The sequence below is a fragment of the Leptinotarsa decemlineata genome, unplaced genomic scaffold (genome assembly GCF_025532065.1).
Source record: "Leptinotarsa decemlineata unplaced genomic scaffold, Ldec_3_MD MMD2_tig00026299_RagTag_RagTag, whole genome shotgun sequence".
Taxonomy (NCBI): domain Eukaryota; kingdom Metazoa; phylum Arthropoda; class Insecta; order Coleoptera; family Chrysomelidae; genus Leptinotarsa; species Leptinotarsa decemlineata.
The window spans coordinates 1294118-1318763 of record NW_027412676.1 but is presented as its reverse complement, the minus strand read 5'-3'; the positions used below and the strand labels follow the sequence as shown (position 1 = coordinate 1318763).

The 24646-nt window shown below is 32.1% G+C and overlaps 1 protein-coding gene and 1 long non-coding RNA gene across 2 annotated transcripts; one reads left to right on the top strand and one right to left on the bottom strand.

Moving 5' to 3' along the window:
• Nucleotides 1-6529: 6529 nt before the first annotated feature.
• PMP34 (Peroxisomal Membrane Protein 34) lies at nucleotides 6530-15460 on the bottom strand. Its single transcript, XM_023171650.2, has 6 exons — nucleotides 15105-15460; nucleotides 14995-15055; nucleotides 14705-14774; nucleotides 14499-14647; nucleotides 9266-9517; nucleotides 6530-6834 (listed from the first exon to the last, which is right to left on the bottom strand). Exons 1-6 carry the CDS (start codon nucleotides 15162-15164, stop codon nucleotides 6563-6565), a joined length of 864 nt encoding a protein of 287 aa, XP_023027418.1. The 5' UTR covers nucleotides 15165-15460; the 3' UTR covers nucleotides 6530-6562.
• Nucleotides 15461-17839: 2379 nt separating this feature from the next.
• On the top strand, nucleotides 17840-19790 carry LOC111515426 (uncharacterized). The gene is made up of 2 exons (XR_002723536.2): nucleotides 17840-18007; nucleotides 18171-19790. It is a non-coding gene; the product is annotated as an uncharacterized lncRNA (long non-coding RNA).
• The last annotated feature ends 4856 nt before the right edge of the window (nucleotides 19791-24646 follow it).

Below are 24646 nucleotides of genomic sequence, written 5' to 3'. Positions count from 1 at the left end.
CCACATTTTGTTATTGGCACTTGATGTGGGCTATCAGAATATGTCCATGTGTCTTTTATACAGGATGTCATCTGACTTGGGCCACCTCCATCTTTGAAATTTTAAATACGGACCTGCATTTTTTGTTACAGTTTTTGGATCGTCTACGTTCACTTCATACCGAGAAATTGAATTTAATTTTATATTTCGGGATGTTTCGGTATAATATTTTATTATAATTTGGTGAATTATTCCCTTTTAAAATACGGCCCTGGAAATTGGTTGACTGAATTAAATAAAAACACACTAGCAACTTTCACGTCTCCCTATGTTCCGTAGAGTTTTTCGAGAGTCTTTTTAAAATTTTTAGATACCTATTCATATTTTTTCACATTTCCATTGCTCTCAGCGTTTTCTACAATGAACTTCGAATAAGAAAACCTTTTATGATTGCACCAAACACATCTACAAGGAATAGATTATAATATGTGTTCTGATGAGCAGAAAAAGAAATATAGCAATAATAACATTTGAAACGAACACTATAATTGTAATAAAAATTGAAATGAAGTAATTTATATACACAAAAAAATTAATGGCACAATAAGTGTTCGAGTTGGAGTCCATCCATTTCGAGACATTTTTGAACTCGTTTTTTCATATTATTTATTACCCTTAATATACTTCTTTGCTGCATTGTTGAGAAAGCATTCAAAATCCTCAATCACAAGTCTTCCATATTGTATATCTCTCTGCCAGCATGAATCCTATTTTTCAATGACCCCATAGATAAAAATCTAAAATATAAGGATCTGGTGATCTTGCAAACGATCTTATTGATCCATTATTTGCTATTCATCTATCAACAGAAAAGTTCGTCCTCAAGTGCAATTTGGATTCAATGTATGGGCAGGAAAATAAAATTCTTGGGTCACATCTTTTCCAGGAGACCTTGAATGGCGAACGTTATTTGCAATTCTCAAGGACCACCTTTACTGAATACCTCGAAGATATTCCAATAGGTAAGTTGAATGGAATCTGGTTTCAACATGTTGGATCTCGTCCTCATTGTATAAGAGAGATTAATCAATTTCTGAATATCACATTCGACAACAGATGGATAGCAAATAATGCGCCAATAAGATGGCCTGCAAGTCTGGACTATTTCCTAAGGAGTACATTGAAAAATAGGATTTATGCTGGCAGAGAGAAAATGTGGAAGACTTGAGATTGTGTATATAAATTACTTCATTTCAATTTTCATTACAATTATAGTATTCGTTTCGGATGTTATTATTGCTATTATTTCTTTTTCTGCTTATCAAAACACATAATCTATTTATTGTCGATATGCTTCAGATAATCATAAAAGGTTATCTTATTGGAAGTTCATTGTAGAAAACGCTCAGAGCAATGGAAATGTGAAAAAATATGAATAGGTATCTAAAAATTTAAAAAAGACTCTCGAAAAACTCTATGGTACTCAGTCAACCAATTCCGAGGGCCGTAATTTAAAAGGAAATAATTCACCCAATTATAATAAAATATTACCTAAACATCCCAAAATATGAAATTGAATTCAATTTCTCAGTATGAAGTGAACGTCAACGATCCAACAATTACAACAAAAAATACAGGTCCGTATTTAAAAATTCAAAGATGTGGCCCAAGTCAAATGACACCCTTTATAAAAATTCATGGACATATTCTGATAGCCCATATCGAATGCCAATAGCAAAACGTGGACAGATTTTCAATATGTCTGCGAATAAAGAAGATACAGGCAAAAAAATAATTTGGAATTTATAGTTTTTCCTGTATATCTCCAGAAGCAATGGAGCTATATTCGGTTTTTCACACCATTGAATGGGTCTCTAAAATACGCGACTTTGCCACACTTCAACCGACACTCTATCTCTTATCGTTTACGAGATCCCCATGTACAGAAACCAATTTGAATAGCCCTGTATATATTTCAGTGAGACCTATAACAAAGATGAAATATTCAAACAAATATAACGAAAGAAAATCTGAAATCAACTGACTAGAAAGAGTAATAACTATATTTCATAGTATGATGAATATTATTTAATAATGTTCTGATTTGTTACCTGTTATTTATCTTGAGGGAGTTATAAGTGCATATAAAATTCAAACACTCCTGTTTCATATGAACGACCTCATTTCAAATATGAATTTTGATAATTGAAAGGATAACTGTTTTTATTTGGTTTCACATCAAATTTTATTATAGTCTTTCATGGAAAGAATCAACTTTATTATCAGGAGGCTGATCACATTCTTGTTTTTATTTTTGGTGTAAACGTTCCTTACTTCATCAGAATGTATTCTCTCTTCAAATATACGAATTTTGCAAAACGCTACAAGTTTCCAAAGTACACATTTATTATCTATCCGTCCATCATTACCGGTCCCACGATCTTCAGCAACTATTTCGGACCAATACCGAGTAATTTACTACCGATTCATTTAACGAACCTCAACAGATAGTGTTAGATGCCATCAAGGGCTTGATAAGGTAGAACGTTTTTATTTTTTTCAAATGATATTTAAATATTTTTCGATAAAACCCTGTATATGAGCAAATGTATGCCAGATGGGTAATTGGCAACTTTCTCTTCCTGTTCATAATGAAATTCTACACAGGGTGTAAGAAAAATATTATATTATGAAGTTAAAGAAATAACAGTATTTCATTGATTTCACACTTTCAGATTCCACTTTGAGATAATTAAGAAATAATTTACTAATTTGATACCTTAGTTATATCAAGAGCATATATATTTTAAAATTTTTCAAGGTACTGAAATATTTCTTTTCTCGACAAAAAATTAATTTCACTTTCAACGAGATTGAGCCATTGAACGTCTTTACCAATAAATGGATTCCACAGCTAATGTGCACAAAAAATATGCAGCGACAAAACTATGTAATTAACGTTACCAGACCCATACTTTTAGCAACACCGCTGGGAACGGGATCATCGCACAAATATCCATTATTTAACACATTGGTCTGAAAAAGTGGTTGAATATTGTGGGACTGATAGATACTAAGGAATGTTGTAATTTTTAATTTTTACTTATCATTTCCCCTCGAAGTATGCTTATATTTTGGATAGTGAAGTGATCAGTAAATTATAAAATATACTCCATGAACTCGTTGTTTTCTGGTGGGTCTGTGGTTGCCTGAAGAATATGCTGGGTCTGACAACGTAGGTAGGATAAATATATATATATATATATATATATATATATATATATATATATATATATATATATATATAGAGAGGTGTTACACCTCTCGAAGCGAAGCAGTAACTCGTCTTGATAATGCCATCTGAGATGATGGCGAAACGTCGACTATCGAATAGTACACAACGGATGAACACCCGGAAAAACAACACATCATATTCTACCATCCGTGAAAACCTACATTGTAATATATATATATATTATAAATATATATATATATATATATATATATATATATATATATATACATATTTATTTATTTGTGTGTGTTTTCGGATAGGTGTCGGCGGTCAGTAATTTGATATACTGTTGTCTGCGTTCCAGGTTGCACCACGTCTGTAATTTTCATCTTTTTAACATTTCAGCTCCTGCTTTCGAGCCATTTTCAAGAATCACTTGGAACTGTACTTACATGACTTGAGGCTAGGTCGCAACTTCCCTTGCCCCAAAGTCTCGTCAATAGCTCTATGCTTGCTGTGTTCAGCTCTGAGTTCGCACTGGTCACTTTGCTGTTCGGGGCCAATATTTATATTGTTGGAGAGGTATAGAGAGGTAGATGTATGGTGGCAGGTGTCCAGTCTGCCGGACAGGGGACCTGAGTTATTTTCAGGTATCTTGTGTGACAACAATGACCTCCACGCTTCTGGTAGTCTCTGCGAATCATCTCGCTTGTTGAGGCAATTGGGACGTTTTTCAATTTCTATTGCTTCACGAATTGTGTGTGGCCACCACTCAATAAGTTTCGAAAACTCCAAGACCATTGCTATGGAGAAAAATCTTCAGGCCAGGATAAGAGAAGACATGGGTTTGTTTATTTAAAAAAAAAATAAATAAAAAAAATAAAAATACACTGTCACTGTCAATATTCATCAAAATTTAAATTAAAAAATGAATATCATCACTGGGAATAATTTGGTACTGAAAATTTAATGCCATATCTCTAAAAAGATTTGTTTTATTATCTAAAAATTTTGTTCAGAGATAAATTTGACTAGAAAGAGCCTTCGAACTCACATATTCAAAAAAGGGGTACAATCGATATTGTTTGAAATTCAGAACTAAATCAATCCGCAGTTCATTCAACTGTGAGTGAGAAACTAGTGTTTTAACTCGTGTTGGTGACGTCACTTTCATTTTTAACATTCCCTCTTTGAATCATTTTTCAGAATGTATAAAGGAAGTGAGTTTATTCAACGATTTGTTAAAGGAAGTGAGTTTATTCAACGATTTGTTCAATGCACTATACTCTGTCCATCTAACAAAAAAGTGCCCCAAAACATTATCATGCATAGTGCATGTGATCTCCCAGACTAAGGTGCTTGTACAAAGTGGCACTATGGAATAATCGATTTTTTTTAATAATATGTGGCTGGATAAAGGAAATTTTTTTAGGCGGAGTGTTGGGACACAAATTAGCAATTCCTTCAGCGGCATCAGTACTTGACATTTTAAAAATTTCAAACTTTGTACACATTACAGATGTTAAAACGTAACTCACAACTCCGACCCTCTAGCGATATACCTGAATGAATTCCGCCAGCCGATTGCAGTTAAATCTGATTGGTCAGCGTAAGGAGGCTTGTTTATTTTATCCAATAGATATTTGTGGGTGGTCATGCTTCGATCACGCATCTATCATTGTTTGGGTTACTTTGTTTGTTGGATGATCAGAGCTTAGTATGATTTCGTTTATAGATTCAGCATTATCAATAGATGTTTGGTTGATTTAATCACTGATGAAAAATGTGATGGCTCGTCTGTTTCATTAGCTTAGAGAATCAAGTTTTTCGATGAATTGGTTTAAAGAATAATCTGATATATTTCATTTTTCATTCACTTTGAACATTTTTGAGGTAATAATACGAATAGTTCGTATTTATTACAATACAAATGTAGATATTACCGCAATTCCCAAGGCAAACACTTATGATTATTTTGGAACTACAACACAACACTATAAATTTAGTGTTACAGGGAACAGAAATACCTAGAGATTAAATACAAATCAGAAAGTATATGATATTGGAAAACTGAAATAATGAATTTTATTTCCAGACAAACACAATTTTTGTATGAAAAACAAGTTTATGAAGACTATCAAAAGGGTTAAAGAGATTCTGAATTATCTGCAAGAAGTAATTTTGAAAATGAAGATTGTGAATACAGGTGAGTACAGATTTTTTTTTGACGTAAGAAATCATAATTTACATATCTGAGGGCGCTGCGTAAACTGTCATTATTTATTTCAAATTGCCCTAACTTTTTTGGTACTTTTATTGAAAAAACCTAATTGCCACACCTTTTCCAAGTGAGAAAGTTAACACTTCCTCAACAACGCTGGAGGTGATCGTTTTCGAGATATTAACAATTTTCTATATGATCATATTACTTAGCTCCTAGGGCGCTAAGTGAAGTTGCTGAGAACATTACAAAAACTAAGTATGTGGTAGATCTCGTCAAAATGAACAATTTTCTCCTTTAAAATGTTTATCAAAAAATCATTCATTTCCATCAAACATTTTATAGGAAAAAGTTATTATTTTTGACGAGTTTTTGTAATTTTCTCAGCAACTTCACTTAGCGCCCTAAAATATACACATATATATATATATATATATATATATATATATATATATATATATATATATATATATATATATATATATATATATATATATATATAAAGATATATGAAACAATTTACAATTCGCATATTGCTTTGTTACAGGCAAATGGAAAAATTGTTGAATTATGATTAATAATCGAGCAACCAACTATAAAACACTTTGAAATGGTTTTTAAGAAGAAAGACATATCACCATTCACAAAATATAATGTGTGTTGAAAATCTCAAAACAAATAGTCTTTTGAACTCAAGTGGAGAACTGAAAGAATTGAGAATTAAGTTGAACCGATGAATCCATAAACGAATTTTTCAACGAGTTCAAGCTAGCGAATAAATTTAATAAAGTTGCCAAATTCAATTCCGATGAACACTACAATCGTTTCAGGAAAAAACTAAATGAGGTTTATAGTTTAGCCCAATCTCAATGAAAATGTCCATTGTGAAACAGACTAGGAAAAAACAACCCAGTGACTCAAATTGATGTGATTCCTTATAATGGAATTGAATGAACTAGAATCAATATATTATTTGCGGTAGACTAGATGAGAGCATTAATGTATCCTTTGCATAATAGACAATAAGTTCAAATTTCCTCACTGAACATAAACCAATTATGCCACTAGTTTCAATGTATAAGAAAACTAATAAAAACAATACACATGTTTTGTATTCTTGAAAAAAATTAGATTCTTTTCCTTTTGGCACTTCCAAGTAATAATTTAAATACTAATTGAGCAAGTTTCTCATAAGTAACAAACATCAATGCAGTGGCGAAAACAGTTTGTAACATTTTTGATTCCAAACCCTGGAACAAGGCTTTTGGTCCATTTTTCTTTAATATCATAAATAACAGAGCAGCGGTACCCATCCTACGATCTTTTGCTAGCCTCAGCCGAGTTTGAGCTAACTGTAGAGGATACGTGAGGACGGTAGCTATAGATTTTGATATAGCCCCTGAAACAACAAATGATGTGACATTATTTAAAATTAAAACATAAAGTATAGGAGAAAACTCAATCAAGGGTCAAAATATAAACAATTTTTGAATCTCACAAAAAATGCAACCTTTAGTTCTAAAACCAAGATTTCTTATGTAATTGAATGTCATTACACTTTACGTTTGGATGCCCTATCAGAAAATTAATAACTACTTTTTGAAAACTAAACCATTTTGTAATAATGGTTGAAAGTTTAAACTTCCAAAGGCTTTGAAAATCTTCATCGAATATAGTGGCAAGGAATCTAATAAAAATATTTTTCATAATCTTCTTCACAAAATTCTTCTAAAAATTGTCAATAAATTAATGAATGTTGCCGTTATTACGTGGTAGGAGATCATTATGACAAATAAGAAATAAAACTTCGATGTCTTTTTACCACTTATATTTGTAACTGACGTCACTGCAGTTTCGTCCTGAAAGCACATTTTCAAATTAATATATTAGTTTGAAAATGTCCTTATAGGACGAAACTGCGGTAACGTTAGTTACATCACAAGAACAAAAACATTATACTCTCAATGTGTGATTCGCTAATCAAGTTGGCATTATCTGAGATGATAAAACTGAATTTCATATTTAAGTTAGGCCTATTTATATAACAATGCTTCAGGTAATGAGGATCATCAAATTAATTTCTAGTATTGTCAGTTTGTAATAATATCTTGATTCCTAATTCATATGACTATTTGTAATGTACCAAATATTTTTCTGGTTTATATTTCTTTTACTATGTGAGAGAGTGAACGTGCTGTTTGGAATAGGACCTATATCACTGGTCATCTTATTTGTCGATTTCTAAATTGTCAAGAGCGTTTTTCACTTATTTTGTGGCCGTACTCATAGATCGAATATGTGTATTGACCAACACTTGTTGGACTCTGAAGAGCTTTGAAATTCACTTTTATGTTTAATTTTTCAGCTGTGATATAAATCACACGTCAATAGGTAAGACCTTGGTAATCGTTGGCACTACTTTTGAAGGCTGCCTCAAAGAAAGAAACTATTTTGAAACTGTTTGCATATATGTAAAAATCAAACAGTCTCACGGACAGGGTATGAAGGGTTGTTTTTCCAAGTTTCATTCTGTGTTCTGTGTTTTTGACACTGACTCATTTGCCATCCTTTGGTGATGCCTGAGAAATGAGCCTTGTGAAGATTAAAAACACAGAACACGGAATAAACGTCGTGCGTCGTGACTTGGGCCTGCACCCGTACAGGAAGTGAAGGTAAACGAACATAGACAACTACAGGTGTTCGCTGAATGGGCTCTGCAGCAGTTGGCAACTGTCCCTAATTTTCATCAAAAAATTATCTTCAGCGATGTGGCCCTTTTCTGGATGAATGGGTACGTGAACAAACAAAATTGTCAAACTTGGGACGATACCAATGCATACAGAAAAGTCAATGTTTGGTGTGGATTTTGAGCCGGCGGTTTCATCGGTTCACATTTCTTTGAAAACGACACTGGCCAGGCCATCGCTGTCAACGGCGAGCACTATGGATTGATGATTACCAACTTCTTTTGGCTTGAATTGGATGATCTGGACACCAACTAGATATGGCACTACGTGTCATACAGCTCATGCCACATTGGATATTCTGCACAAGCGATTTGAGGGTATGGTCATCTCACATGAAGGTGATGTGAACTGACCACTGAGATTGTGCGATTTGACCCTGTTATACTTTTTCTTGTGGGCTTTTCTTAAGTCACAGGTGTACGATTAAGCAAAAAACCACAGCGGTCCTCAAAGCCAACATGACCCATGTCATTGGCCAAATTCAGCTGAATAAAAAATTTCAGTGACATCTCACTCACACTTTGTTTCATTCAAATTTAAAGAAAGGTAGCGCTTAATAAAAGGCCCTATATATCGTGAAAATTAATATATGACTTATGATTACCTAGTAACTAATCCGAATTTCAAAAATAAAAAAGTGTTGGATAGATAATTAAGTACCCATCAGACAAAACCCTCTTTTAAACAAAAAGGTGGCAGTGTCCTCTCGGCGATGAGTGATGCAACGCTATTTTGTGTGCATGTGTGTCATCAGCAGTGGTGAGTCCATGCCATAAAATGCTCACGTAGCCCTATTTTCTGTGTTGATTTGAAATTATAGATGATGGAGGTAGAGTTACGAGAATTGTAATTTTTACATTACAAATTTTCTTCTCTTTAGAATCTTTTTTTGTTTCTTAAATATTGATAGTTCTAATTATTAACAAAAAAACAAAGGTCTTTCTTTTCTTCCTAATTTGTCAATTACCATTTGTGTCCTATAAAATCATTAAAACGCATTTTTTTTAAACGTTATTCTGAATCCTAATATGAGCCTTTGCTCATATTTTTAGGAGCTCAAGATTAATTACAACACATCATTACCTAGTATGAAAAATGCAGTGGCAGTCTTAACGTTCACTTTTCTCTTCAATGCTTCATAGATGGTGAAATGGATTGCTGGATTGGTGACCAGTATCAGAGAAGGACCTACTCCATTCCAAAGGGTTCCTATTCCCTCTGTACTCCCTATGTGGAATAATCCATCTAGAAGACCAGTATAATGTACTTCTTCTTTGGTTTTGAGACGATTATTTACCACCCAAAGAGGATTAGTTGTTAGAACATTTACTACACCTGAAAAAATATATATGAGAAGCATTAATAATTGTGAAAATTTTATAATCGATAATGCTTTGAAACAATTAAATAAACAACACAAGGATGTTGAGACGTTTCGCTGGCGTGAGCGGCTAGTTTTATCAGAGGTTTATACATCCTGAGTTAATATATTACCCAAGGTCACCAAACTCGGAAAATAGTGACAGTGAACATGAGGGTGTCGTCACCTAGATTGCACAATGTCGGAGAAAAACCTGGCAAAACCTACAGCACCACATCATTATTCAACTCAAGCCTGTCAGAACCATCCAATACCTAAGTATAATAATGATAAGAAGTGGTAATAGTTAATTCATTCTAGTTCAAGAGTTGAATCGGAATAGAACCAGCTGACAGTTTGGAATACTGCCCAGTCAAAGTAATATTTTTGTCAATGTTAAAATGCTTCATAACTTATCTGAACAACTTAAAATTACAGACCAAGTTGACTTGTCAACTTGTAGCTCGAAATAATGAACTTCTACTAAGTTCTGGATCACTAAAACTCTTATTCACCATGTTCTGAATAATGTTTTTGCAGATTTTCAGTCAATTTAACCAGGTGCCATTTTCCATGAAATTTATACCTTTGAAAATTAATGTTTCTATTATAAATTACAAATTGTGTTGTATAACTTTTATAAAACCACTTCAAATTTGTTGGTAGTAAGTATATACTTATAAAGTAAATTTTGAGAATCGTTAAAACATTGTTTGAAGGTGATTGATAATGTTTCACGATGAATTTCATTAGTTCGGACTTCCATTGAATAGCTGAAAATAACAATTATATTAAGCAAAAGAACCCTGAAAAGAAATTACAAAAAAATAAAATGAAAATTAAGCAAAAAATTGAAAATTGAACAATTAAAATGAAATGAAAATTGAAAGATTTCAAGCCAAGTTACTTCACAACGTTTTGATTGTTAGTATCCACAATTGTCTTCAAATAATGACATTATTTGAATAAATTTGATGTACTTGGTTTCTTTTCTATTAATTTTTTTTACTTTGAGATGGTACCTAGGTATGATAGAGTATTGTATTGTCATGTGCAATATTAAACTGGGATTTGGTATCCTTACTAGTAAGTACTCTACACAAGGTTAGTAAAATGTACACTTTACTCACTTTTTTATTATTTGTAAACATAATATACGGTCCAGTGTTTGATTTTCAATAGCGAGAAATTACAGACACCAAAAAATAGTTTTTCATTTCATAAATATGCATGCTGGCTCATTCAAATGTACAAAAACATAATTACAATAGAAAAGTTCTACTTTTTTTCCAAGAAAATGAAGAAAATATTGTTCTGACTTTTGATTCACTCAATAAAAAAAATGGTTCGGATTAATATTTTTTATTGGAAACACTATATTTTTGTAATGTACCCATACATGCCACACTAGACATCAGTTTATTCATCTGAGTTTTCATAAAAAATGGGATGGTTGCATGGTGTTTCAGATTAATTTTGGGTTGATTTATTTGTATCCATGATAATTATTATACAATTTTCACACTATAAATTCTCTTTTAAGATCCAACAGTCCAACTCTTCAGTATAGGGAGACAAATCCCAGAATTGATCAAAGGTTACCGATGATGGTCCACATATGCTCGAAACTATCCACAATCTATGAAGTGTTTATCATCAGATACTCCAACCGGGCACTTGGATTTTTTGCTGTCCATGAATTTTTCCTCAATTCCTGTAAAAATTGGTTCAGGATCCTCAGTGATTCTAATTATATCTTGGTGTAAATCTTCCAAAAGATATCAGAGAAACTCCTAGGGGTAAAGCTTTGGATTCGGCTCTGGAAAAAAATGTCCTCACCGCTCTACCTTGAATGCTACTGGAGTTTTTTCCTAACACCAAACCATTATTTTAACACCTCGACACATATTTCGATCACCAAGTGATCATCTTCAAGAGGAAGATTGACCTAAATATACTTACAAATATACTTACACAGAGTACCTGTGTCTTAAATTTATTTCACAATATTGCCTTATCTACTAGTATTCAATTGAATTTACAATGTGTCCTTATGTAATAAATAGTCAGGTAAATCTAATAATTAAAATATTATTTTAACAAGCTAGATACTATTAGGTATTGTTCTACCATATTTATTCATAATATTTTTATAATTACTTATTTCTACACTCATAGGCATCTAGATGCCTATGAGAGTACACGATGGTGGACCATTACCTAATAGTATACTATATAGCTTGTTAAAATAATATTTTAATCATTAGATTTACCTGACTATTACATAAGGACACATTGTAAAATTTATTTGAGACACTCAGAGACACAGGTAACTAGAAAAGGTATCTATGGTATGAATAAAGATAACATAAGTATATTTACTTTAATCTTACTCTTGAAGATGATCACCCGGTGATCGAAACACGTGTCGAGGTTTCAAAATAACGGTTTGGTGTTGGGAAAAAACTCCAGTACTATTCATTACGACACCAAAGATTACAAACTGTGGATCACAAGTACCACTCTATCTGATGGATCTTCTAACCAAAGTTCTTTAATCACTTCTACGAGAGGTTTCATTGGCTAGAGCACTCGTCATACAAAAAATACTTGTATTGATATTTTTCACGTAGGGATCGTTTTTTAAATAATCCACGAACCATCTAGTATTTAAGGAATAGGTATTACCAATTATCTTCAACCCATTGACCACAGAGGTTTCAAATTATATTTTCAAAATTGTAAGTGTTTCTTTCAAATGAATTTAACTCTTCTAGATTTTTCCTTTGGGGCTATATGAAATTGAAAGTTTATGTTAGGCAACCTAGGACGATACCGGAACTTAGAGACAGAATTATCGAAACTAGTACTAGCATTACCACAGAAACTTTCCAACATTCCAAGAGTTTCAACATTCCAGTTTTACTGTCAGGAGGTTCAAAAATAATATTTTGAATATTTGCACAAATGTTTTTTATGTATAAAATAAAATGGGTTGAAATAATTTATCTTATGCCCTTGAAATCAACACTTATTTATTGCAAAAGATGTTACCAGCTTATTTCTCTTTTCCTTGAACTTTCAATTCAACAAATTTGATATATAGGGTGACAGGGTTACAAAATTGCTAATCCCAAATTCAAACATCAATAAATCTGCAACTGGTTAACGAAATTCAAAAAAATTATGATTACTATTTGCCATTGAAAAATTAATAGCGCTCCTCTCGGCGGAATGTGACGTTATACTATTTGCTTTTTTTTTTTTTAAAGTAATGAAAATGAGTCCTTTTTACAAATTTCTTTTACAACTCTGATATATCATGCCCTGTTCGAAAGTTAAGAAGGGGGGAATAATTACGTCCGCATGTATACAGTGTACTTTTTGGCGTCTGTTTCTCGTCCGAAATAATTTTTTTTTCCAGCTCCTCTAGCTTTAGCTACATTTCCACTTGTTTGAAATTTTTCAACGTCTCTGAGATATATTAGGCTGATGAAACTTACGGCCGGTTTCAACGGTAATAAGGATTGCCCCCGTTTTTTCATGCAAAGATCTGACCGGAACCATTTTTGAAAATTAAAACAAATTGAAATGAAGCGAATTCACAGTATCAATAGTGATAGCTGTCAAGCTAATAAGATACCCTTTGTTATTGGGGTAACATGGCGTGGATTCTTATCTAGATAGTTAATCATTAAAAAATTCTTAATAGAATTAATAGCAGAAATGCGATTTTGAGCCAAATACTTTGGTTCAATTTTATTCTAAATACGATATATTTCTGTAAACAATTACTTTCTCTCACATATTATAAACTTTGCGTAATCTGTGACAACTAACTTTGGAGCTGTTTCAATTGACTTTTAGTTGCAAAATTATGAATTATCATATTTCCTAGTCTTCAATCCATACATGACTAACTACGCAACCGGTCATCCAAACTCTATCTAAAATCAACAGATTCTCTATTGATTTGACTTTGTTTAATTTTCAGACAGTGGAAGGCTGTATATCCAAAAAAAAACAGTAAGCAATATATTTGCATCTTATATCACTTAAACGACTCTTGGTTCAATAAAGACACTGTAGGCATGTTAATTTTTTCCATATGTTACAAGCACCAAATTACTTTTTGCAATTTCATAACGTTACAGTTTTGATACGAGCTAGTGCTTCCATATATCTACCAATGATTTCATAAGCCTAATAATCAGCTAGCACCAAATTATACCATCTTTCAGAGAATAATCTGTAGGAAACCTTCAACCTGAATAAATTTGAAAGTTATCTTCAGATAAGTTAGTAACCACATGTTGAGTAATCTGTGTTATAATTGTGAAGATAATTATGTTGGGTTGGTTAAAGATAACCTTTGATGAGACACATTTTACATTCATGTCAAATAAATGAACTTTCTGTGAATTGACCCGATAAGGTGTTTAAGGTCATGTGCAGTTGGAGATTATTTTAATTTGAATCATATGAATAGGGTTGACAATGATGAAAAAAAAGTTTAGGATCCAGAGGATCTTGAGCAAATAATATGTTAAAAGAGATGTTAAAATACATTGTCTTCTGTGAGCCAACACAGATGAGTGAATACGTGCATATGTGATGCCAGTCTGTGTTACTGCATAAGATACAACATTTGTACATTGTCTACAATTTGAAATATATCATTTCACTATGTGATAAAACTAAAACTTTTGACATTTCGAATCAGTGGTTGGGAAGTTAAGCTATATTAGTTGTTTTGTCATCAGCTTCAAGTTTAATCAGTTTGAAATACTAATGGTTTCAGTAAATATTCAAAATATATATTTCAAAGATGATGTTGTATTTAAAAAATTTCAGCAAATAGTTACAACTCTACTGAAGGAGATATTTTTATAATTGCTCTGAACTGATGAATGACTTGTCAAAGTCATCAGTTGATATACTTTTATTACATCTTACCTGAAAATATACTCAAAGCTAGATCAGTTTTAGAGTTTTGGAGTTCTTTGGGTATAACCGATTTTATTCCATGGAATGTATAAAAATACACAAAGGTAGATACTCCTAATGTTATCACTACAGGTCTGATTCCACGGTACAGTGAGGCACTATAAAAAATTCATTATTTTGAATATTAGAAAAAAATTCAACTGATAATTACTCACATTCCTTCATTTTTGAGCAAATGAATAATGGCTTCGAAGGTTGTTTTGCCTATTACTTCTTTATCTTCAACTGGAAAAAAAATTTCTTAGGGGCAATATCCAACCTAAATTTTAATTACGAAATTAATAAAAACAATTGCAGAGTCAAGTTCACTTGGTATATTGTCAATAGTCATCCTAATATGGGCTGCATTTATGAAAAACATAATTGAAGTTAATTTTAAAACAGGGTTCAAAAAGGTTGAATTGGAATATATATCTTATATAAAAATAGGTATATGAAAACTCACGTTGTTTTCGAAACTTGATCATATCCAAAGGGTATACGCTGGTCATAGCGAAGATGCTACCCTGAAATGAAAGTTGAAAAAAAAAGATACAATTCCAAAATGAAACTTACAGTTGCTCCTGCAGTGGCATGTACCAAGCTCTCATAATTGAAAATATTTCGCTGGGCCATTTCTATTGATTATTTTAAATCACTGCAATATCCAGTTTATATTATATTACAGAATGTTTTACCATTCGCATTTCCTAATTCAGTTCATTAACATTGAAAGTTCATCAAAGGTTGACAACGGAATTATAAAATTTGTATTGTCACACCACCAGCGAAGTGGATATAATGCGAATGAAGGCATAAAGTAATTATTCCGTTCAAAAATATGTGAATGAACAAAGGTCAAAATGAAAATTGAACTATATTTGATTTCATAATTTAAATTTTTGTTTTGACTTTTGACTACACATTGACATATGATGTATTCGTGTTTCCCACTATCCCAGTGTTGAAAAACCTGTGTTGCTCGCATTTACATTGATACCACCATAGCCTTACTCCCTAAGACATCTGAACATCAATTTTTATGTTACGAAATATTTGAGAGGATCACGGATTGAACGAAATCCATTAAAACGCCAAGCTTTAGGAAAACAATTATTATTACCTTCATAGACGAAAGGCTCGTTCATGTTTATCCGAAAATTTACTATCAAACTACCATCGCATTGAGTGATGAGCGTTTATTCATACTTCTAGGCAAATTTTCATTCTTAAAGTTTGTTGTCTAGGGTCAGCTGTAATTTATTTTATGTTGAAAAAACTCAATTCATAGATCATTTTCTGTTTTGTTTGAAGTAACGAATACATATTGAGAGTTTCAACAAAAAAAAAAACAGAAATTATCAATTTCTTTTTGAGGAATCTTTGGATACTGAATTTGTATGTTTTAGCATTCTATACATCAGAAAGTTCTATAGTTATCTGCAATTGAATTGCCCATGAGACAATTTCTGTTTCCTTCTACCTGCATTTTTAATTTTTTGTCTCTTAAGTCACGAACAGGTTTGATTACAAATAAATATGTTCGAAAAACACTTCATTGTGGGATTTACACAAAACAGTTATACAAAAACGCAATACGTGTTTCGCTATACAATAGCTTCTGCAGGCGTGCTTTTACAGTAAAGACACGCTTGAAGAAGCTATTCTATAGCGAAACACGTGTTGTGTTCTTCTAAAAATGTTTAGCAAAAATCTCACAATGAAGTGTTTTTCGAATGTTTTGGATTTTCATTAGGTATTCGCCAATTTCATCACATGAGTTAATATCTATTTGAACTTCTGTTGGACGTTTCTTTTGAATATCTTGCATCGTTCACTCTCAATTTCGTTTCGTTCATAGAGTTTTATAACTATGACATTATTCACAATTTTTTTCTTGGAATATTCATTACATGAAAGAAAAATCAATCAATATAACACATATATGCGAATTCAACAAACAATGCAAGAATTATGATTATCACATCATTACAAATATCATTTTGTAAAAAAATACCAATGTACAAGATGATAGGATAGATAAAGTGCAAGACAATTTAACGGAAACGGCAATCTGTTCTACTGACAATTTATAGTGAATTTTCAAGGTCATAAGTTCTTTTTCCACGTGTTTTCACTAATCCCTTTTTGCAATCTTCTCTTTGCTTTTGTTGCTTTTCACTAGTCACTGTCTTCAGCGTTTTTTGCCCAGTTCTCTCAAGAGAGAACATTGACTCTACATTTAAAAAAAGATGAAGAGATTAACGCCCTGGCATTTACGTCACTCATAAACTTCGTCAAGATGTTTCAAGGTGAGTTCATATTAAAACGATTGCGATAATATTTTTGCGGTTCCGCAAATTTGGCCCAATTGTCAAAATACCCTGTTCATGTTGAAGCGGGCAATATCTAGGGATTTTATTGTTGAATTTTAAATTTTATTACATGAACCTGAATGATGACACGACTCATACGAATTACGACTTCTAAGACCAGACCCCATCATATCAGAAAATAGGACTAACAATTTTCTCAAGTTTTGTTTAATAGTAGCGTGTCTTCAAACAACTTATCTTAACGTAACTGCCAACTCAAGTGCAGGAGCGAGGGGTTCTTTTACAAAATGAGTTTTCTTTAATGAAGGGCCAACCAAATTCAATAATTTATTGAATAATGGAAAATAGTTGAAATATTTCTCTGGATCACTAATTCTCATTCCAGCTACAAGGTTGTGATATTCTCCATATTTTCTTCTGTTTTTGAAAATATTTCTCACGCCATAACGACGGGGTTTTCTCAATGAAGCTTTATATATACGCTAAAGTTGATATAATTTGAACAATCTGACACATTCGTCCAATTCAGATTCAATTTCGATGTATGGGCTTGAAAAACGAGAGTCAAATAAAATAGCAATATAACCTCATTGTATGTTGACGTTTGTTGCGGAAATCGCAAAAAAGTTCCAATTTTTTCAACTTTTTTACGATAAACACGACGCCATTTTAAATCGTACTTTTCATGCTATGTTCGTTCCAACATGAACTAGCCCTTATGTCTTGCATGTTTCCATGTGAAAATTTTGAAATTTGATTTGTCACATGATGCTGTGACGCAGTGGCTAAGACGTTGTGTGATCCACAGGTGGAATATAAGTAAAAGCACCGTATACCGTGCGTTCCACTAATTAAGCGTTCACAACGCCTAAAATACTCATTCAGGCGTTCCACATGGCGACCGCGATCGTTGTGGTCGCGGCGAAAATGTCATTAATGACGTCATTACTAATGCTCACGCCTAGCTCACGACGACCCATCTCAAGAGGTTGGTCGATGTGAGCGTTTTGAAAAACTGAGCGCAATTTTTAAAACTAAAAGCAGCAAACATGGCAACAACAACAATATCGTTCTATTGTGGCGAACGAGATACTGTTGTGGATCTCAAACTTTCTCCTGCAGATGCTGAACGTGCGTTAACAGGTAAATATTATTGTTAAATGAAGCTTATTGAGCATAATTGCAGTTTATAATTTATCGCAATTTATATATTTTTATCATTTGTCAATAACATAACCTAAATTGATGAATCAACAACTTTAATTATCAATAAAAATATATTTGTCAAGAGAAACTTAAATTTCAGATACAATTTTTGCTACAAAATTAGTAACAAAAGCCTCCAATCAACAATCAGGACCATCGACATCGACTAATGTTGATAACGACCTTTCTTTATCTAATGATGCTTTTAACAATAATTCTAGGACATCCGGGAACACGTCGGACTAAATCTTCTTGTATCAGCTCATGTAAATAATTCAATGTACATCTTGAAAGTCTAAAGAGATCAATAAAGAATTCCATGAGTAAAATTTTCAAAATCTATAGTGTATTAGGTGATAAAAAGTAGTTTACCTGAAATGACTTTTAAATTCTTCATTTGAATAACGAGTAATTACATTATCGTAATCAATAATACGTGGTCTAAGTTTTCGTTTTTCACGATTATATTTTTATAAATTTGTATTCCATTCTTCATCTGAGCTGGACGAACTAGTACTTTGTGGAGCATTATTTCGACGCCCCAACAAATTTCCAACTGCCGCCGTAAAAGGCATTTTTATTATATACGAACATAAATTAGTTAAATACTCCTCTAAAATTAAAGTATATACATAATTTTTGTTTAATAAATCATTTTAACCAACAATTAATAGAACTTATTGATACCACTTACAAATTGTAACATAACCTCATCAACTTTTTGTTTTGTTTTTTTTAAACGCGCCATGTGTATTATTTAAATGAACGCTCAAAACGCTCCAAAATCCATTCCACTTGAGTTAATGATTGTGACGCCCAGAACCAAGTGGAACGGCAAAAACCGTGGTCGTGAGCGTGGTCGTTGTGAGTGCTTAGTGGAACGCACTGATAGAAGTAAACACAAAAGTGACGTCACGCCTAGGCCATGTTTATGCTCTTGTCAACGTCAAATGTCAAGGTAATTTATAGAATTTTAAAAAGAGATTTAAAAAGCTATTACGAATTTAAGTTTTCTTTACTAAGTGGAACTGAAAAACATACACGTACACAAAAAAACAACAATGATAAAGAGTCATCAGTAATCCTGTTTTGATACATTACAACCATGAACCCAGAAGGAAGGGTTAGCTATTACATTGACAAATATGGTGTTTTCCATAGACATCATTGGAAAAGTAGAAATCAGAATCAAAACACGAAAGTGTCACGAAAAGTAGAAACTCCAAAAATATGTTCAACGTGGCTCAGGCTAATTTTAATGTTCTGGAATGCAAAGGTAATGAAAGCAGCTTTTCGATTTGGTATAGCTGCTGTAATCATGAATCAGTATGAGAGATTAGGGTTTGCGGTTTTATTACTCTGTTTTGCTATATGAGAAATTTCATCCAAATTTATCAGGATTCTTTGAAATGGCTATCTCCTGATTCTCTGATAATACAAAAAAGCAAGCCATTAGGGGCTATATTAATGATTAGATTTGAATTGATATGTACCTGAATTTCAGCTTTACATATATGTAGTAATTGGCTGTAGAAATTTTGATTGTGTATGTCGTTACATGGTACAGGACTAATAATTTTGTGCCATAATTGTGTATATAAGCACTATAATTTTAGGATTCTAGATTTATTGTGATATGTTTGAATTGTTTCTCAGATAGAAACATAATTGTTTCCCCATTTTTGTATTATCTATTTTAATAATGAATTATTTCTGACAATTTCTTTTATCATTTTTCCAGTTTCCTTTCAATAAGTAACCTTGTACAAAAAGAGTAATAAGTATGGAACTTGAATGCTGATATGTCAAAGAACATAAATATGTAACGAAAGTCATTTTTTGTGGAGGAAAAAATCAGTTTTTTTATCGACCTTTTTTGGTTAATTGTTACCTTCCACAATCTGAAAAAATATAAAAATTATAATGGAGAACTTTATACAAGTGTAGAAGGGCAAACTTTTTAGTTTACCCCAATAAGTTACTGCGTAAAAATCAAAGTATTTTTCACAAAAAAAAATCTTCTATTTATCAGTAACTTGTCGTATTTAACAATTTTGCCTATCAAAAAAAAAATTATTAAGAAATAATACTTATCTTTTACGTTTCGGAGGCCAAAATCTGCCTCCGTCTTCAGAAATGAATAAAGAATTCGAATATTTTCACAGTCATTCCTTTTTCGATAGCTTATTTCTTTACTTCTTCGACAGATGTCAAAAAAGTTTTGAAATATGAAATTATGTCAATGTTGTTGATTGACAACTGAAACACAAGGTACTCTCTGATATCAGTTTGTTGCCATTTCGCAACTATCCAAAGTTTTTTTCAAGATGGGTAGCCAAGTAAGGTCTATTTCTAAGGAGCTATTCGAGATACAATTCTCTCGAGACATGAGAATATACGCTGATTCTTTTTGCTTACGTCTCTTAGGACAACACTGAAGAAAAAACAAAAAATTGTATTTATGAAATACCTTGTTCTTGTGGTAAAAGTTACATTGTTGAAACCTCAAGACCATTGAAAGTACGTAAGAATGAACATCGAGATTATATAAAAAATAGACAATTGACAGGATCAAAATTATCAGAACACATTTTAAAATCAGACGGTGAACATCGGGTGGAATGGAATAGGACAAGAAAGATTACCAATGAGCCTCATTCTAGTAAGTATATGGTGTATAATTATCTTTTCTTTTTTGAAAAGATAATGATAAATGCAGTTTTTATATTTTACATTTGGAATATAGAAATAAAATTAAATCACTGTAACAGATAACGAAATGTCTGATGATTGTATCACATATTAGGTGAATAAATATTTCGAAATATTCACCTTTCCCAACATTCCTGTACAGTAGGATCTGGTCTGCAGGACAGACATTTATGCAAGTTACCTTGCAGAGGATAATCTTGCAGATGCCTCTCGTTCATTCAGCATCAGGACCATGCTGAAATCAATCGAGTAGATCACCTACAGACTGTTTTCGGGGTATTACTCCTTTTCAGTGCAGGAAAGATCCGACCCAAGCGGCAGGGTGACTGGGACTGGACTGATGTAGATCCACTGCTTGTATGAAACCTTCGTCTGAGATAAGGGTTTGTTAACAAGTAACAGAGTCATCTTGTGAACAAAACCCCAAAAGTGGGGATGGAACACTCTAACAGAAATCAAAATAAGTCTGATGACTGATATTGAATTTTCGAAATATTCTCCTCTCCTAACGTTCCTACACATCAGTGTGATCTGGTAAAATAGCTGCCAGTTGAAAAAAAATCTGGTAAAATCTGTTTTACTGTTAACCAGCTGTCGCTCCCCCCTACGAACGACAATATTAAAAAGTCTAAACATGTGCAAGCTAAGGATTAATGAGGTCTTACCCTTTGACGTGCGATTCATAGCACATTGAAAGTATAAACTATTCCACCGGCTGACACCACGATTTTTGAATTAAGTTGATTCTCAGGCACGTTGTTTAGGTTGGATCTTTTCTGCACTAACGAAGGGTACAACCCTGAAACCATTGTGTAGGTGATCTACTCAATTGATTTCAGCGTGGTCCTACTTTGTCAGAACTCTGGGATTTTTTTTTCGAAATTTCATTCAGAAATATTCATTTTCCTAATACATTTGTATGTATCTCTCCTCGATTCAGTCATCATACTCATTGTGGTGGGATCATCCCCTATTTTAAGACTTTCTTTACGAGATGGAACAAATGATTCTATCAGGCAAAGAGGTCATACACAAAATTAATTAAAATTTTGTTAAACTGAATATTGACAGAGTTCCTTCCACAACTGTTCCAAAATATCCATATTCTGCGTTGAAATTATTTTTGATTGTTCTAAAACATTTCATTTTCATGCTGAAATAATTTCATCACTGTCATCACAAATATTGAAGTTATTATATACATTCGATCAATTTAAATTGAAAGGGTATATTTTTAGAAGATATTAATTTTTGGGAAAAAACATTTTTGGCTTTCTCCTTCTATCTGATACAAAAAAGTGGGAATCTTCCAAAGAAAAGGAAGGAAGCAATCAATTTCAAAAATTAACTGTATAAAAAGATGTGTAGATCATGCAAAGAACTAACTTTCAGAAATAACCTAAAAGAAAAAGCCCTGTCAAAACAGATATTTTTCTTATAAACATTGCTTCTATATGAACGTCAATTTTACAAAAAACACTTCTCTGTTCCATCTGTATTTCAAACATTCGTAACGGAATCGAATCAGATATCATTCACAGGATTCCTACACAATATAGTAAATGAAAGAGGTTACATTTCACTTACATGGAACACTGGCATCATCACTGGTAGACATCCTATTTTTCGCCTTGAGACACTTATTGGCTCTTCAGTACCAAATACATGAATGATTTGAGAGAATGAGGAATGAAAAGATATACTTCAACTGATATTGAGACCGGGCAAATATAAATGTATTATTACATCTTGGATGACTGCTGTATTTTTGTTCATGCACAGCAACGATGATAATAACAAATTGTTTTTTTCCGGTTTTCCTTTTACATGTATTCCCAAATAAATCTTATTTTGTAAATAGAGTCTCGTCACATTTTTTGGGGGGGGGGAGGGGGGCATTTAGTTGATCAAAACCTCATTGAAATTATTCATCAACATGATATTTGAAATATTGAATATACCCCTCTTTCTGGGGTAGTTTATACTTGTAATGTTTACGGTATTTTGCAGACCATGGAATTTCCATCAAAAAATTTTGATAAAACTACACAATCATATCATAGGTACATAACTAGGTATTATTGGAGTCATTCATAGAAAAATATAAAAATCTAATCCATCCCTTCTCAGGGGTAGTTTAGATTTTTAGTATTCGTGATTTATGATAAGCGGCAGCTAAGAATTATAAAAATTTTGACTACTATTTTGAAACATTTTTACACTTGTTGCCTTTATATTGTATTATATTTTCATGTAGTATATTTGTTTTCTGATGGTATTCAAATTTCTGACATCGACTTTCGCTTTTTATTTGATTGCTTTTTGTTGTCGTTGGTCATTGTGATTCAACTGAAAGAAATACTCAAAATATTGACAGAAAGCTTCAATCATAGTGACTTTTGATGAAACATATAGATAAATTCATAATCCTAAAGAAAACAATTCACTCTATGTTATTGTCCTGTTAGACCAAATCCAGGAAAAAAACTCGTTTGCGAAGTTTTTTGCTTTTTTTTTCAGTTCAGATTATAAGCTGATTTTCTGTCGACTTAAATTTGGAAAATTCAGTCAAAGTTGTATTCACAATTGTTCAAAGCTATGAAAATATTCGATCCTTAAGAAAAACTCCAATTATGCACCAACTTTCTTTTGTTCACATTTTAATAGTGATTCTACAGATTTAATACAAAAGAACCAACAGAGCTGAATAATAAAAGTTTGTAGAGAGATATCCAAGTAATTGTAATCATGAATAACAAATGAATTATTTTGGTAATATACCTGCGCTCATACAGCTATATGCAAATGATGTATATGTCGGCTACTGTAAAAGAAATTACATAAAAATAACCATTGATACGATTAGAAACAATTAATACAAAAAAGATATGAAATTATTGATCTGGACTCATCACGTATTTCATTAGTTCGGACTCCCATTGTCTAATATAATATAAATTGATTTGAAATCCCTGAAAAAATTAAAAAGATTAACTGAAAATAACTATTTTATTAGATAAGAAACTGTCATTACAAAGAAATAACATACAAGCAACAACAAAAAAAATTGAAATATTAATAAAAGCTGAAAAAAAAAAAATTAACAAAAATGAAAAATAAAAAAAAACAAGTCATTTCACGACGTTTCGATTGTTAGTATCCACAATCGTCTTCGAGTTATCACCCCAAGACGATTGTGGATACTAACAATCGAAACGTCGTGACATAACTAGGTTTGGAATATTTTAATTTTAATTTTTAATTTTTGTTAATAATTTTTTAAATTTTCAGCTTCTATTAATATTTCAATTTTTAATTTTTTTGGTTGTTGCTTGTATGTTCTTTGTAATTACAGTTTTTTGTTTAATAAAATTGTTATTTTCGGTTAAACTTTTTAATTTTTTCAGGCATTCCAAATCAATTTATATTATATTAGACAATGGAAGTCCGAACTGATGAAATACACCACAAAACATTGTCAACCACCTTCAAATAAACTAGGACTCTTCATATTTCGAAATTTATTTCCTTATTATTTGAAGGACATTTGCGACCCGATTTCCGGAAAAAACAAACCATCACCAAATACTGTAAAAAATTATAAAAAAACTTTGAGAATTTCGGATCCATAAGAGGCAATGGTCAGAAAAATGACCAAACAAATTAACTAGTTATCAGAGAAAATATTCGAATAGCATGAAGAGTTGAAAAATGATTTTAATAAATGAACTTTTTGAACTTCTAGACATTTCTCACCTTCTTAGTAATTTTTCATGGCTGGCTGTCCTTACTAACTGAGAGTTAAGTTCTTCAAATGCAGTTCTGATCCTCCGCATGCAATCTTCTTTGGTAATTACTGTGGTA